This window comes from Saccopteryx leptura, chromosome 1, assembly GCF_036850995.1.
Source record: "Saccopteryx leptura isolate mSacLep1 chromosome 1, mSacLep1_pri_phased_curated, whole genome shotgun sequence".
Lineage (NCBI taxonomy): Eukaryota > Metazoa > Chordata > Mammalia > Chiroptera > Emballonuridae > Saccopteryx > Saccopteryx leptura.
Window position 1 is genome coordinate 294,547,282 of NC_089503.1, and position 17,780 is coordinate 294,565,061.

Here is a 17,780-nt window from a genome sequence, read left to right on the forward strand (position 1 = left end):
TACTGTGCCACAAGACGGTGAATTTAAGAAGGTCAAAGGGGAATTGGATGTCATTGCGGAAAATTAATATTGCTCTAAATTACATAAGTTTCATTGGTAGACAACTGTTAATAGCTAGGACAAGTAACCTTTACAAAGCACTAAGAATGTTTCTCTCTAAAAGTGTCCTAAGTTGATATGAGGCTGATGATCTGTTTTGTGTAAAGTGACTTGACTTGTTTTTCCTAAGAATGGCAGGAGAATTGTGTTTTAATGACCTCAGGGCTAAATGAAATGTCTGAGACATAAATATTTTTTATTTTTATTTTAAAGTCTCGGTCTAAAGTCTGAGACTTCCTGAGATCATTTTCTGACTGCAGTGTTCTCAGTTGGGTTACGACACAGCCACAGCATTGCCTGTTCTGTAAAGTGGTTCTCTATTGGGTGTAAAAGTCTCCTGCTGCCTTAAAGCATAAAAATACACTTAGGCTAAACTCTCATGCACTGTTGGTGGCGATGCAGATTGGTGAAGCCACTACGAAAAATAGTATGGAGGGTCCTCAAAACATTAAAAATGGGACTGCCTTATGACCCAGCATTGCACTGCTGGAATATATCCAAAGAATCCCAAAACACTAATTTGAAAGAACACATGCACCTCTATGTTTATTGTGGTGTTATTTATAATAGCCAAGACATGGTAGCAGCATATATGCAATGGTATATTACTTGGCCATAAAAAAGAATGAAATAATGCCATTTGGAACAGCCTGGATGTAGCTGGGGGGTATTATGCTAAGTAAAATAAACCAGTCAGAGAAAGACAAATACCATATGATCTCACTTACATGTGGAATCTAAAGAACAATATTAAATGAACACGCAAAACAGAAATAGATTCACAGATACAGAGAACAGACTGCTGGCTGCCAGAGGAAAGAGGGTTTAGGGGACTGGGTGGCAAAGTGAAGGGACTAAGCGGTGCATATCGGCAGTTACAAAATAGCCACGGGGATGTAAATAACAGCTTAGGACATATATATATAGTTAATAACATTGTGATGACTGGGTATGGTGCCCGGTAGGGACTGGAAATACCAGGTGGAACACTTCGTAAAGTATATGATTGTCTAACCACCATGTTGTACATCTAAAACTAAAACAAAACAATATTGAATGTAAACTGTAATTGAAAAGTTAGAGAAAGAAAATTGTGAGAATTCTAGCTTCCAAATAAATAAGTATATTAAAAAAATACCAACAACTGGAGGTCAGAACAGTTCCGTGCCTTGTTCAAAGGCACCCCACTGGTGAACTGTGGGCCCCACGTTAGAGCCGATTCCTCCTTAGTGAGGCTCTCTGTGCTAATACAGTATGGTTTGGAATGTTCCGTGTAAACTGGCTGCTATATTGAGGAGACATACACAAAATCCGTCTCTGTTCTAGGTGAACTAAGTTAGCTGAATCACTGGTGGCCCTTTATTTTATCAGAGTAAACTAGCCAGCCTTTAACCAAGCTCTCTATCCTGCTGAAGACAGTCCATTTTGGGGGCGGGGCAGAGAGGGTCAAGGAGATTTGTAAGTGAAACACATGCCGGTAAAATCCATGCTAGTTCCAATGACATTCTAAAAAAAGAAAGCTTTCATGCATCTTATATTATTCTGGTGTTCCTTTTCATTTTTTTATTTTATCTTCCCAAACACAAAAGAAAGAAAGTATTTAGGGCACCTGTCTCAAAGGGTGGTTGGCAATGTGTACAGTGCTTCGGTTGTCAGTGTTACCAGAATGTGCTTGTTCACTATGTATGTTGGGTGCATATATGCCTATGTAAATGGCCAGGGTGTGTTTGTGTGTTCACACATGTGTGTGGAGTGATTTCTATGTGCCAGCTTCTGCTCAGAGATTGATGAATGCAATCTCATAAAATCCTCACTATATCCCTGGTTCTTCTTGTTTAATGACAGAAAAAAAAACCCCATCAGTTCAGAGAGGATAAGGTAAATCAAAGAGTTAGGATTTGAACCCAAATGTTCTGACACCCAAGCTGTTTCCATATCACCCGCAATGAGCGCAGGCAGGACATGATGACGACCACAAACCCTATCTGAGCAAATCCACACATTCAGAACCCAACTATGAAAAGAATGAACTCCGAAGAGGATAGAAGGGGGCTTTGGAACCACAGAAACTCTTTTATAATTCCACGGTTCAATGACTTTTATGGTTTTGAGCTCACAATGGCAGCCTGGGTCCTTTTCAGATGCTGATGACAGTAAGAACTGAATATGGGACCAAGATGGAAGCCTCAATCTGGGAGTCAGAAGACTTGGAGTCTAGCCTCAGTTCACCCACTAATAACACAATACAGCTGTATAGCAGTTTCCAGAACATTCCCTCATGTAATTTTTACAACCATATGAAGTAGATACCACTGTGCTCATTTTATACTTAGAGAAACAGGCCAGAGAGATGGTGTCACTTTCTTAAAGTCATGCAAGCTGATAGATCCCAGTGCGGAGACTCAACCCCAGGTCTTTAAACTCCAAATACCACCTCTTTCCCCGCCATGAGCTGCCTCTGCCTCAGGAATTTTCACACAAATATGTTAAATCATATAAAACCCCTTCTTTTGAAACCTGGAGTCCAGGAAACACCACTAGTGTTTACGCCCTCTCCCTGGCCCTGTTTTGTACCATTAACAAGCAGTATTTCCCGGATGAGGAAACAGGCATATATGTTAGAGGTCAAAACCCTGTAATCACAGCAGACATTTGTTTCCCCCGTGACATTTGGTTTCCTTCTCTCAACACACTGACCGCTTAACACCATGTTAGCAGGCCAGGTCAGCACTGCAGACTGTTCTAATGGTCATTAGAAAGGAAACAATTTTTAAATGATTCATTGATTAAATGGAGATTTATTATCTACCGTGTCCCTTGTACTGTGCTATGTGGGGGTGGGGTGGACACGGGTGGCGTAAGACACATTCCCTGCCCTTCAAGAAACTTACAGCAGGAACTGGCCGCCCCTTTCACTGCTTGGAAAGAAGGTGGTGGAACTGCAAAGACTTACCTGGTTTGGCCCGGGGCGATGGTGGAGCAGTTAGCATTCTTGTGACAGGGGTTATTGGACTCACAGACATCGGTCACACTGCACCCCACGCCGGGTTCAAAGCCGTGGTAATGTTCCTTACACTCACAGTGAGACTTCAGTGGGCGGGGAGAGAAAAGCAAATAGGGTTGTAGTTAGTCACTGAAGCTGACATTCTACTTCAATTCTGCCATAAAAACTAACTCAAGGTAGGTCCCAAAGTGGGGCTTAAACTAGAACTTTGCCAAAGTGTCTGGAATGGGAAGCCCTGTGGCTATTATCTCATTTGTTTGAAAACTCAGACATCTTGTTGGTAAGTTTACCCTTCAGTTTTCTTGGTTGCTAACCCTGGGTTTTGCTGGCACCATAATTCCTGATTTTAGATTTTCTACAGCTGAGTAGAGAATGAGAATCAGATGGAAAGTATCAATGGTCTAGAAACCTGGTTTTCAGCTACTAAACTCAAGTGACATTCGGGAAAGTCTGGAGATTTTTTATTTTTACAGTGAGATGGGGGGCAGTGTCACTAGAGGTCAGGGATGCAGCTAAACATCCTACATTGCTCAGGACAGCCCCCGCCAACAAAGGATTATCAGCCCAAAATGTCATTAATACCGAGGTTGAGGAACCCCACTCTGGAATAAGGGAATGATGAAAGCGCTGCTTCTGTGTGAGCAGTGGAGGGTGTCTAAGACTGGACAATCTGCCTTGGGACACATTTTTAAGTGACAAACTATATTTTTAACCTCACTCCCTTGTTCCTGGGACCTTGGTTCAGAGTATAACATGATTTTGCCAATAGAGGACCTCATTTAGAAGATGGTGTTCAGCCCTTTGAATTTTGTGCAAACCTGCTTCAGAAATTGATAGCAGAAATGTCTTGTGATATGTTCTTTTTCCTGGGAGATAAAATTGGGTAGCTTCTGTGCAGGGGACTCCAGGAGCATTCCTGTGGGGTGCCAATGTGACGACCAGGATCCATCGCTAAGTTTGGGTCCAGCACCAAAGCCTTTCCTCCTACCCAGGCAGGCCTGGCTTTGTGTATGGATGGATTTCCTCCACTGAACACTCAGTGTGCAGTTCTGGGTGCAGCAGGCACCACTAAATATTTGACAGGTGAGTGAGATATTAGGAAAAGTGTTCTTTCAACTGAAGTTCTCAGCGAAGGTCTACTGACCAGATGTGATTTAAAGGGTCAGGGTCTCACCCCAGAATATCTTCACTGCTCCTTATAGTCTGGAATTTGGATCAGTGTTCATCCCTTTGGGACAAAGTATTTTTGGTTCTAAGGGTCTGCTTTTGAAAAGAAATTAGAGAGACTGGAAGATTGTTGGTGAAAATTAAATACACAGTCACCCAATACTTGGCCAACAGTTAATTTGTTAATCTAACTTGAGTTGTGTATGTATTTGTCAATCACCATATAAGACTAGGCTAAAAGAGAAAATAAGACAGTTAGGTGTTGACTGGGGAGCTTGGAAAGTGTGTGTGTAGAGGATGGACTGGGGAGGGGACACACTGAGGTCACTCCTGCACACGTGCAAGTCTGTCTGAAGAGGAAGCCCAATTGCACATTGAAAGGGAGTACGGGGTGGGGGGCACAGAGGCAGATTATATCCATGGCCTGTTTTCCCTTTGGTGGGGTGCCCTACTTCCATTAGCATCAGTTCCATGCATCAGCAGCTCACCTGTCCAGGCCCATCATATCTGCACACTGTCGACTTTGTAGGGCAGTTTCCAAAGTTGGTTTGGCAGGGGTCCACTGGCAAGCACACCTGGCCATCCCCATGGTAGCCTTCTTGACACGCACAACTGTGCTGATTTGGTCCCAGGTATGTGCAATGAGCGTGAGGGTGGCAGACGTTTTGTAAACATGGATTGATGGCTTGAGAGGCAAAGACAAAATAAGAGGCAGTTACCACACCCGGGGTGGAGAAGGAAAACTGAGCTGTGGAGTGACTGCCAATCACAGCTCATCAAAGCTGCGCAGGCAATCCAACAATTTTAAGAGAAGGAGTGAGTAACATTTCGTCTTACTGCATCTGATCACCCTCACCTACCAAACAGATTTACATGTGGCCACCAGGGACTATCCCTACAAATATTGTGTTGATATATTATTATACCATGTGATGCATGGATTTAATTACAAAAGATCAGGAAAGAAAGCACTGAGGCTTAAAGAGTTTATTATATGTACTGGGCTCTGTTCTAAGCATTTGTCATACATTAACTCAGTTAATCCTCACAACCTTCTAGAGTACCAATATTATCCTCATTTGATAGCTAGGAAAATGGAGGCACAGGCAGGTTAAAGAATATATTCAGGGTCATGTAGTTAGCAATGGGCAGATCTGGGATTTGAACCCAGACACTCTGGCTCTAGTTTCATGATGAGAATTTTGCTTAGATCTTTTTTATATATTTCATTCAGTGACATAAAGAGAAACAGAAGTGGTCATTGCATTAAAATTAGGGAGGTTGTGAGTTATTTCTTTTTCCTACTGAGTAACCTAAACAACTCAACTCATAAAATGACAGGATGTAAATTCTACTCACGCTCGCAGTACTTGCTGTCGCCTTTGTAGTTGGGAAGGCATTTGCATTCTAGCTTTGTTTCATCTTCGTTGGAAAGCGAGCATCTGGAATGTTCTGGGCAGAGCAAGGCTGCACATTCAGGGATGGCTACAAAGGAAGGTTGTTGAGGTGACTGCATCAGTAGAATAACCAGTTATAAAAAACTCAACAAATGTAATATTCGCTCTTATTAAGATGGTAATGTAGGTTTGTTGTAAAATTAAAAAAATACAGAATGCATAAAGTAAAACTTAACTATCTTCTTATTCTCAGTATCCCATCCTACTCCTAAAATAACCAATGTCAACAACTAATATATTTATTTATAAATGTATTTACATGATTTTAAAGCAAAATAGAATCCTGTTAAAATATCTAGAAACTTGTTTTTTAATTTAACAATATATTATGGAGGTTTTTAAGAATTTATGTTAATCTCTAATAATTGCATAGTATTTTGCAGTATCAATGGGATACAGATGGTTCTTAAAAACTGTTAAGAGTCTGGCATATTAGTCAACGTGCAAAGCTAACAGGTTGGGCTGATACAGTTTCATGGATGCTCGTAGAAGATACGAGATTCTTGGGTTAGAGATGAAGGGCAGTTTATTACTCATGTAAAGAGCAGTAGCCAGACGGTCAGCATTTTTGCACCTAGCCCTAATTCTTGTGGGGCAATGCAGAGTCCCAGGTGGAGACCTGGACACACAGTGGATTTCATTACAGAAGAAGAGCTCTGATCTTAGGGAACCTAAGGCCTTTCTTTCTTTCTTTCTTTCTTTCTTTCTTTCTTTCTTTCTTTCTTTCTTTCTTTCTCTCTCTCTCTCTCTCTCTCTCTCTCTCTCTCTCTCTTAAATCATAGGCAATGAATTAGTTAGGGCAGGCAGGAGAGAGAAAACACACAATAACCAGGGCACTTACGCTGGTCACAGTTGGGGCCAGTGTATGCAGAGTAGCACTCACAGGTCCCATCGCCATCTGTCCCACTGTTGCACACGCCGTGCACACAGCTGCACACTGCAGAAACAAAGTGGGGATTTTCCAGTACCTGGTATAGACAGCTTCTGAAGATTCTGGACGAATAATGTTTTCAGATAATTTATTGAAATTTGCATGATGAGGCAGGAAAACCCATGGGTTTGAAGTCCTAGAGACTCTGGCTTGACTCTTGACTTCATTTTCCTTTTAATGGCTTTAATTTAATTGTGTGTGATGATGCCTATATGGTGGGATTTCTATAGAATTAAATGAGATAATATATATAAGGCATACTCAGCCTATCACGTGCACTGGAGTGCCTTTCTCTATTTTTAAAAGAGTTACATCATCCTTAGACACCTCCCCCAAAATTTAACTTGATGTCTAGATACATCTATCATGTTTAAAAGAGAAATGCTACCACTGACTCAATCGCTGTTGGTAACAGGGAGCTATGGAAATAAGTCCTACTTCCCAGATGATGAGGCAGTGCAAGTAAGAAAAGAACTTAAGGAGGGCAGAGAATAGCTATGCCATGTTTTATACCTTGAAATAGGTGACTTTTCAGCTCAGAGACAGATCATTTCAGGAATGAGAAATGAAGGGCATTTGAAATAAATACTCTTGAACACCTAGTTTGTGGCTCATTTGCAGCCAGATTTACTATCTGGCTGGGCCATCAGCATCCTAAACCCAGCTCTCTGTGAAGGATATTTATATTAGTTTCCTTCCTTTGCTGCTATAATAAATTACCACAAGCTTAGTGGCTTCAAACAACACAAATTGATTTTCTTATAACTACGGGGTCAGAGTCTGAAATGTGTCTCACTGGGCTAAAATCAAGGTACAAACAGCCTGTGTTTATTCTATATACCCCAGGGGAGGGTCTATCCTCCTGCCTTTCCCAGCTTCTGGAGGCCACCTGCATTCTTTGACTCATGGCTCCTTTATCCATTTTCAAAGCTCGCCATGTCCGACCAAGTCCTCCTCATGCTGCCATCTCTATTGGTCCTCTGTCCTCAGCCTCCCTCTTCCACTTACAAGGACCCTTGTGATTACATTGGACCCACCTGGATAATCCAGGACAGTATCCCTAGCTTAAATCAACTAATTAGCAACCTTAATTCCACCTGCAACCTTAATTCTCCTTTGCCATGTAACCTAACAGAGTCACCAATTCCAAGGATTAGGACACGGCCATCTCTGGGGGGCCACTGTTCTGCCTACCATGCATATGTTTAGTGCATGTGAGCCAACTTAATATTAACTCATGTGAAACATAATGAAGAAGACATAACTGCTTCGAAATCTAACCAAACACCAGAAAAGCAAAGATGAATAAGGTTAAAATATTCTAAACATCTAATAAGCCATCAAACCCTTTGTACTATTTATGTGTCTCCCCTCGATTCCTGCTGTACATCTCTACCGGGACTGATCCTGTTCAGGTCCTCACCATATTCTGCCTGGACTATGGCAGTAGAATTTTAACTGAATTCGCTGTCCCATTTCTCACCTCTCCATCCCATCCATTTTATTTGATCAGTAATGGTGTCATGATGAGTCTCTCCAAAATATCTCAGTGACTCCCAATTGCTAACCAAATGAAATCTAAATTCCACTGGTAAACAAGACGCTCTCCAGTCCAACTCCAACCTCTTAAATTTTTCATTGTCATCTTCTGTCACTTTATTTTAGACATCTTAGGCTCTTAGCACCTGGGATGACTGAATAGTTGACCTTCCTTCCTAAAAATATGTAATCAACATCTATGTTCAGAGTGCTGCACTCAAGATTAATAACCCAAAGACCCTGCCATCAAAGAGCTCACAGTCTAAGGGCAGAAGAAAGCAGCCTGTCACAATGCAGTATGATAAGTACTATGGCATGATAGGTCAATGGCAGTGGGAGTTGTCAGGGAAGAGATGGCTTGGGTTGGCCCAGGGAAACCAACCAGGGTCAAGAAGCAGGACCTGTATTCTGTGCTGTCACACCTCCCTGCTTTTGCCTCTGCTGTGCTCCCTCCCACATGTCAGTGGATCTCCTCCTCATCCTCCAGGGCATCCAAAGCCCCCCCTCCCCGCCCTGTGTCTGTGGTGCCATCACAGCAGAATCTGTGCTCTGGGACCAGCAGCACTTCCTTTGTACTGTGTCCACGATCACATCCTACTGCAACTATTAACTTTGTTTATTCCAACAGGCCAAAGGCCACCAGGAACACACTAGTGGTCAAACAAAGCCAGCAGCAAGGGCGGGTAGTCACTGGAGAAGAAGTAGTAGCCACTCGTGTTGCCAAGAGAGGCAGCAGCTAGATGATGTCCATGGCTGCCCCTCATCACTATTTATTTCTCTGTTCAGAAATGGTTATGCAGTGGCCTAGTTACTGTCTTGTTTCCCATGGATATAGTGAATCTCGATGGTGATGTTCTGTGAACTTGTTTATGCTCAGCAGGACAACACCATAGCTTAGCTGGGAACAATGAGGTAGGCCATCGGCCAACAGCTGTCTGGGCTGGGCTGCTTTTTCCTGTCACTGTCTGTATATCTTTCTCCCCTGTTAGACTGGGATTCCTTGGAAGACCTTTCCCCTGCCTGCGCTTCCCCATAGTATCTTTTACAGTGACTTATAACTGTACCAAACATTGTGCAACTAACATTTCAATTGAGACAGCATCCTACAGATTCAGGAATAGGGTGAGGAGAGTGAGGCAGGGTACAGAGTCATTGCAGAAGTAATTAGTTGAGATCATACTAGAATGGAATGGCTTTCTTTCAGCATGACTGGCATTCTTATAAGACTAGGGAGGACACAGACGGATGAGGAGAAGGCCAAGTGAAGACAGAAGCAGTGACTGGAATAATGCTGCCACAAGCCAAAAAAGCTTGGGGCCACCAGAAGCTGGAAGCAGCCAGGAAAGATCTTCTCTTGGAGGCTTTGAAAGGAGCCTGGTCTGGCTGACATGTTGTTTTGGGGTTTCTAGTTTCTAGTACTGAAAGATTAAATTCCTGATTTTTTTTTAATTTAAATTTTTTATTTTTAGTGAGAGGAGGGGAGGCAGAGACAAACTCGGGCATGTTTCCTGACCAGAATCCACTTGGCATGCCCACTAGGGGATGATGCTGTGCCCATCTGGGGTCTTTGCTCTGTTGCAACTGGAGCCATTCTAGTGCCTGAGAGGGAGGTCACGGAGCCATCCTCAGTGCCTGGGGCCAACTTGTCCTAATAGAGCCTTGGCTGCAGGAGGGGAAGAGAAGAGAGAGAGCGGGAGAGGGGTGGAGAAGCACATGGGAACATCTATGTGCCCTGACCAGGAATTGAACCTGGGACATCCACACTCTGGGTTGATGTCCACTGGGCCAACCTGCCAAGGCCCATTCCTGTTTTTTAAGCCACAGTTTTGTACTTTGTTACAGCAGCCCTAGATAACTAATGAAATGGTTTATCTTGATCATTGAGGTTTTGATGCCTGCTTAAAATCTGCACCCAAGGCATGTTTCTCATTTTTCTCACCCTAGAACTGGCTCTACACTCCTTTTATTGAGCACTTACTATCTACCAAGCATTTTGCCACATGCTTTATGTGCATTATTTCATTTAATGCTAACAGCACCCTGTGAGGTGGGGATCATTAACCCTGTATTACAGATAAATGAGAGTTGACGAGCTCAAGAACCCATTCACATGAGTAAAGAATTAAATCAGATTTGTATTTGTCATTTTTCCTTCAAAAACTAATTTCTAGTTTAGCAAAGCGCTTTGACACCCACCTATGGCTGTAGCTTTGGGACAGATGAATCCCGGAGGGAAGTGAAAGTGGTTACAGAGATAGCTGCAGTGAGGGGACAGGGACACCACGAGCTCAGCAGGGAAGACTCAACTCAATTCAATTCAATTAAAAAATATCTATCCAGCTCCTACCTAGTGGAAGACACTATACTAGGCTCAAGGCATACAAATATGAATAATTCACAATATCTAAAGTCAAGGAGCTCACAGTGTAGTACAGAAGCCAGACTCTAAGAGATACAATGACCTGAGTGTTGTCATGTGGTCCATGGAAGAGGGCAAGGGGCCAGAAAGGGGGAGTTGAATGTGACTCAGCCCCTGCTCCCAATTCCCAGCTCACTGTAAGAGCTGTCCTTGTCACCAAGCTTCCCCGTGATCTGTGTGGTGTGAGCCCGAGAATCTGGCATGAGCGTCTCCCTGTGTCCTGTCTTCTAGTGCAGCCTCTGTATTGGATTAACTGACTTGGCACAGCTTTTGGGAGCATTGCAGAGCTGCCAGCTGCTGCCAAAAAGGTGTCCTTGAGAAGGAGAAATGAGTGGCAGGGGGATTCCCAGCTGTCATTTAAAGAGCCCTTGATGTTTGTTGCAAATCTCTAGAGACCCTCAGGATGTGGGGTGTGTAACTTTCAAGCGGTCGAAGGCATGACCGTTTGGGTCAGAGGGACCATGCACACCACCCCTGTGCTGGGCCCCTTGGCAGATGAGCTGCTCCCTCTCCTGTGTTTTCGTAGCATCCTGTGATGCTGTGTATGCTGGGCTATAATTCTCACTGAGTGTGCAGCTCCTTGGGGTTGGGGGTCTAATTATCTCTTTGTTTATTGGATCCCTATCACCTGTCAGGGGTCTAATGGGCATGCTTGCCAGGGGCAGAATGGTGCAGAGCTTGGGCACCCAGGCTCGGGATTCAGACATTTGGGTCAAATCCTGCCTCTGTCCATGGAATAGTTGAGTGACCTTAAAAAAACCTCTCTGCTTCTTCATCCATAAAATGAAGACCCCAGCTTGCAGAGTTGCTGTGAGGATCCAAAGATATCATGCATGCCAAGCCTCTTCCCACACTGCCCAGCACACAGCAGGTGCTCAGCAAATGCCGACTGCTATTAACAAGACATGACTGTGGGGCTGATTTGGAGGTCAGGTCAGAGAGAGTGGGCTTTGCATTCTGCCCTGACCAGGAGTGAGGCATGGAGTGGGCTAGGGCCCTGGCAGCAGGGATGAAAACCCTTGGCTGATGCAGTTCTAAATCATGTCTAAATTAATCAGCACTTGGGTGGGAGAGTGCTCCAGCAGCAGGTTAGAGCCAGTGTTAAAAATAAACCGCAGCTAATAGAGCTGTCCTACTTACAGGCAGAGCGGCCACCTCCGAGGGCCATCGTCCCATTGGATGAAACAACACTGGCACCCAGTGGATGCCTGGCTGAAAAGGTTTGCAAGTTCCCCTATTCTTGCCAATGAGACATGACCAGCCATCTCTCAGCCATTCATTAATTCATTTATAGGTGAAGAAATATTCACCTTCAGGTTGGATTGCTTTTGTCTTTGCTTATTACTTGCTTCCATTGACTAAGTGCCTGTTGCTGGTGCTAAGAGCTTTGCTACATTGTCAGCCCTGTGAGGCAGTTAGTAGTCCCATTTTATAGTTGAGGGAGGCTTAGAGAGGTTAAATAGCTTGCCCCAGGTCACAGAGCAGCTTTTCCCCTCTCATTTGTCCTTTCTCCACAGCACAAATAAGTGTGAGGAAACATCATTTTATTTAGAAATGTCTGGAAGCTCCACATATATCTACCTCTGATCACAGGCAACCAACATCAGTTTCTTGGAGGCAATCTAGACCAGGGGTCCCCAAATTTTTACACAGGGGGCCAGTTCAATGCCCCTTAGATCGTTGGAGGGCCGGACTATAAAAAAAACTATGAACAAATCCCTATGCACACTACACATATCTTATTTTAAAGTAAAAAACCAAAACGAGAACAAATACAATATTTAAAATAAAGAACAAGTAAATTTATTGGTAAATCAACAAACTGACCAGTATTTCAAGGGGAACTATGCTCTTCTCACTGACCACCAATGAAAAGGGTGCCCCTTCCGGAAGTGTGGTGGGGGCCGGATAAATGGCCTCAGGGGGCTGCATGCGGCCCACGGGCCGTAATTTGGGGACCCCTGATCTAGACTAATCTTCCTTTTAAAGGCTCATCCCAAAGCAGTGACTCGGCCTTCTCGGAAATAAGCAATGCCAGAGACTGTCTTCTTTCCTCCTATTATAATATTTGTTTAAAATATGTGATTGAAATTCTGGTATTATGGTAGGGAAGGGCCAATTTAGGAAAACTGTTAGTTCTAAATAGTTGATTGATTATATTTTAGTTTACTGTACTTTAGTATAATGTATAATCTTAAAAATACACAGACTATCAACCTATGTTTTTAATTTGCTTTTGCTAACACTCATAAAATAATCTTTTATGGAGTGGTGGATGAAGAAAGTCCTAAGATTGGGGGCCACTAGGGAGTAATAGGTAATAATAACAATTGCTAACATTTATCGTGCACTGATTATCTCATTAAATCCTCATAATAATCCTAAAGAAGACAATATTATTTCTGTCTTTACAGATGAAGACTCAGACATAAAATGTGCTTGTAAACTTGAGTTTCCACAATGAGCAGCCTTGAGACTGAAACTTAGTCTGAGTCTAAAGCCAGAGCTCTACCTGCTGCCTCTCAGAACACGGTTCTGAGTCAGGACAATGTGGCTGGAGCAAATTAGATCACTTGCACACTCACTCACTCACTCGTTCACTTATTCACCCAGCCAACAAAAGTGGGACGAGTGTCTACGTGCAGGCAGCACTGTGGAGGTATAGCAGTATCTGCCTTCAAAGAGCCTATGGATGATTACAACAAGATTATCTGTTGCAGATAAAACTTATCACAGAGTGTGCACACGGGTAAGGGGGCGATGTGTGTGTGTGTGTGTGTGTGTGTGTGTGTGTGTGTGTTTTCTTCAAGAAAATTTGAATCAATGCAGTATTTACTGAATTTGATTTTCCTATAAAAGCCAGAACCAAGGTGGTGAAGGAGAAAGGTCACCCAGTATGTCTTTTTTGGGTTACTATGGATGTGGTGAACACCGTCCCTACCATGACCACATTCTCCACCTTACCAATTCTGTGCATCCCAGCGCATTCCAGACCCCGCGAATGCTTCCTAGGAGGGCAGCTCCACCGGAACACTCACTGGGGGCTCGAGGTGCCAGGGAGTGAACAACTCCCCCGCCAGGACTGCATGCATTCATTTCCTATTGCAGCCACAACCAATTACCCCAAACCTAGTGTTTTAAAACAACACAGATGCATTGTCGTACATTTCTGGAAGTCAGAAATCCAAAATTACTATGCTAAAACCAAGATGGAAGGCACATGTTCTTTTCTGAAAAGTAATAAAATGTTTGCTTGCTTCTTCCAGCTTAGAGGCTGCCTGCATTGCTTGGCTCCTGGCCTGCTTCCATAAGCAAAGCCAGCAGAAGCTGGTGAAGTCTTTCGTCACGTCTCATCACTCAACACTGCGTCTTCTTCCTCTGCTTCCCTCCTGTCTGTTCCCCTTGTGATGAGGCCAAACCAGGATACTCTCCCTTTCTCAAGGTCAGCTGATTAGCAAACTCAACTCCATCTGCTACCTTAATCCCCCCTTGCTTTGTAAGGTGGTATACTCTCAAATCCAAGGGATGAGGATGTGGACAATTTTTTTTTTTTGCAGGGAGGGGGTCCTTTATTTTGCCTTTCTCACTGCGATTACCTTTCTCCTCAGGTGAGATAACTCCAAAGTGAGTGTTTGACGCTGACTCCAGAGGTCTCCAGGGCATCCGGCCCTGGTCCTCACACTGGCTTCCGCCTTGACAGCATGCCCTCTATTTCCCTCGATGACCCCTTCTGAGTGCTCCGAGGTCACCTCCCAAATATGCTATTTCTACTGGAGTCCTGTTCCAGGGCCTACTTCTGAGGGGAAGGGGAGCCAAAACTAGAGACCCCAGTGTTAGGTTTGTTTGTTTAACCTGCAAAATGAAGCCAACAATCTCTGATCACCTGGTGTAATTGCTCGTGAATTTCCACAAGGAAGGGAGAGATTAGAATGTGATGGGACTATGGTAGAAGTAAAGGCCCTTGGGGAGAAGATCAATGCTGAGACCAGGGTCTGGTAAGATCTCAGGGGGAAGCTGGACAGACAAAAAACAGGGGATGTTGGACCCTGGGGTCTGAAGGGATGGAATTGGACACCCCCAAATTTGCCAGAAAGCATTACTGTTGAGTAGCTGACTGCAAGTGCTGAAAATCAAAGAAAACACTGTCTCTTTTTTCAAAAACTACATTTTATCAGATTTGTTGTCAACTCTTTGTTTTGCCTTTGTAAATGTGGTTTTACATAACTGTTACATGTTTTTCCTCCACAGACCAGTCTTTCTGGGGTCTTTAGCTATATAATCCATGCTTGACTTTCAATCTTTCCAAATGTACTGGATTACACAAAAATCAGACATACCTCCTGCACAGCTGGGTCCAAATAAGTTGTCATCAGCACAGGTTTCACAGGCTGTTCCACCAAACCCTTCCTGCAAAACACCCCCGGTGGATGACATGAGACCCTAAGTGATCAGCATTACCTAGGAAGCCCACAAATTTCTCCCTGATGGTCTGGCCAGTGGTTGCTTCTCAAATACACCTTCCCGCTGAACCTATCCTGAAGCTCTCTTTATTTTTTCCTTTATTCTTTGCTGTTTTGGTGTTATAATGTGTACCTTAATCCCTACATCATTTTGTTTTACTGTGAGTCCGGAGCTCTTCAGAAGAAAGCTGCTCTGTCAAGTCCAAGGTATACACAGAGAGCAAGTCCTAGCAGCCACAATATAATTGCACCCAAGGATGAAATTAAAACTCTTTCAACCTTGCATTTCTGAAGACTGTTGAACTCAGTCGAAGAATTTCTTTGTATTTTAACAAAACATTTGAAACTTGCAAAAAGTCACTTCCATGGGATAATAGAGAAATTCTTCAGTTGGCCAACCCAGTGGGTGCTTGGATCTCACTGAGAGCAGCCAACTGGTCATGGTGATTATTATCACTAACAACAATTTCTATAGCCCTAGACAGTTTCACAAAGTATTTTCACATATATAATCTCTTTTCACTTTTCAATAAATGTAATCATATAAGAATTATTATCAAACCCATTTTACAGATGGGTACAGTTAAGGCTGAGCAGTTAACTGACTCACTGAAAGACCACCAGCCTCTGAGAAGTCGTTTTGTTGCAGCATTGCTACTCTTTATACTGATATCACTACTTTTTAGGGACTTCATCTAGTGTGTGTGTGTGCATTTACAAAGGGACAAGAGGTAAGGAGAGGGAGCAGAGTCAGGGAGAAGAACACATTTCTGAACTTACTTGGCATGAGCAGCTTCCGTTTCCTTCAATGCCTTCGGCACAGCTGCCCCTGCCACTGCAGGGAGACCTCGCTCCTCCGGGGCACTCTAGGAATCAAAGGGCTCAGATTCATTCATTCTTAATGGCACATGAACGTTCTACAAGGATGCATTCAGCACCAACTATGTGCCAGGTAGTGTGCTAGTTTCCAGGGATACAAAATAATTGAAGAGGCCCTGGCCGGTTGGCTCAGCGGTAGAGCGTCGACCTGGTGTGCGGGGGACCCGGGTTCGATTCCCGGCCAGGGCACATAGGAGAAGTGCCCATTTGCTTCTCCATTCCCCCTCTCCTTCCTCTCTGCCTCTCTCTTCCCCTCCCGCAGCCAAGGCTCCATTGGAGCAAAGATGGCCCGGGCGCTGGGGATGGCTCCTTGGCCTCTGCCCCAGGCGCTAGATTGGCTCTGGTCGTGGCAGAATGACGCCCCGGAGGGGCAGAGCATCGCCCCCTGGTGGGCAGAGCATCGCCCCTGGTGGGCGTGCCGGGTGGATCCCGGTCGGGCACATGTGGGAGTCTGTCTGACTGTCTCTCCCCGTTTCCAGCTTCAGAAAAATACAAAAAAATAAATAAATAATTGAAGACCCTGCTGGCATTGCCTAGGGTTACATAGAGGAGGCAAGCGAGTCACAATGTAGTCAGGGGCTATAATGGAAGGCATCACTTCATCTATCATTTCTGGAGCATTTACTATCTATCCACTTGACAATTGTCCACTTAAATCATTCCTATTGCAACCCTCAGGGGTTGCTACTGGTGCTGGTTAGCAGATGAGGAGACTGAAATTCAGAGAGGTCATAACCTGCCCAAGGACTCACAATCACTTTGTAAGTTGCAGAGCTGGGAATTTAGCTTGGCTTTTAGCATGCCTCTAAAGCCAGGCCTCTTAGTCAGTGTGCTAGGCAGGGCTTTGAGAGAGACCAGAGAAGGAAGATACTGATGCTGCTTTGGAGAGTTTAGGAGACCTCCCTGAGGAGGAATCATTTAAATTGGGGGTTTGAGGGCTCTGTAGGAGTTGGCCATGCTTAAAAGGGCATCATGAGAGAACTGGGACTTTGCACTCAGAATGCTCTGGGTTTGAATCCCAGGCCACCTCTTTGCTAGCTGTCTCCCTTTGGGAAGTCAATGCCTGTCTCTGATATTCAGTTATAGCATTGCCATTATTTATAGTGGATACTATCCATCTTCTCCAGCTTCTGTTCTTTCAGATTGGCAGTGTAACAGGTAACAATGCTCAGGAAATGAATTACTGGGTACCTGTGTGAATCAGGACCCTATAAGGTCCTAGATACACAAGGTGAGCACACAGACCTGGTCTCTGTTTTCATAATGCTACCTTTCCAGTGGGGAGGGAGTCATGGGTTCACAGACAATCAAATAAATACTGGTTAAAAACTGGGATAAAGGTTGTTGGAAGGAAGAGATCCAGAGCTCTCAACACTCTCTCTCCTGGAGGTTACCAACATTTAGCAAAAACAGCCTCATCCTGAATGTCCCAACTGACCTAGATCTGGTCTCAGCAGAAGGCAACAGACAGATTATTCAGGAAAGGCCTTGTTGAAGCTTGTGGACTTTATTTTTAAAAGAGCAGCAGGAGGTGAGGATGAAGAAGAAGAGAGAGGGCCTCACCCAGCAGGGACCAGGTAGTACTTTGAAGTTCATCTGAAAACCGGGGGAAGCACTTGAGTTCCCAATGGTGGACACGGTGTGCTAAGAGAGTGTTCCCGGAGATCACTGACTATCAAATAGCTCTTCTCCCATCTCCTTTTGATATCAGGCCTTCCTTGGGCTGAGATGGTATTTTGAAAACCAGGCCTAGTTCTGGGCAGGACCAGAAAGATAGAGAGGTGACAGCCTGCCACTTGTTATTTCCCTTTGTATACTACTTAGG

The 17,780-nt window shown here is 44.1% G+C and overlaps 1 protein-coding gene across 1 annotated transcript in view; it reads right to left on the bottom strand.

Annotated features, from left to right (window-relative positions):
- STAB2 (stabilin 2) overlaps positions 1-17,780 on the bottom strand; it is a 170,115-nt gene that overhangs the window by 140,057 nt on the left and 12,278 nt on the right. The window contains exons 4-9 of the mRNA XM_066356444.1: positions 15,857-15,942; positions 14,954-15,023; positions 6,569-6,664; positions 5,630-5,755; positions 4,759-4,955; positions 3,053-3,186 (exon numbers count right to left, since the gene is read on the bottom strand). Of these exons, the coding sequence (XP_066212541.1) occupies positions 3,053-3,186; positions 4,759-4,955; positions 5,630-5,755; positions 6,569-6,664; positions 14,954-15,023; positions 15,857-15,942 (709 nt within the window). The remainder of the gene's footprint in view (positions 1-3,052; positions 3,187-4,758; positions 4,956-5,629; positions 5,756-6,568; positions 6,665-14,953; positions 15,024-15,856; positions 15,943-17,780) is intronic.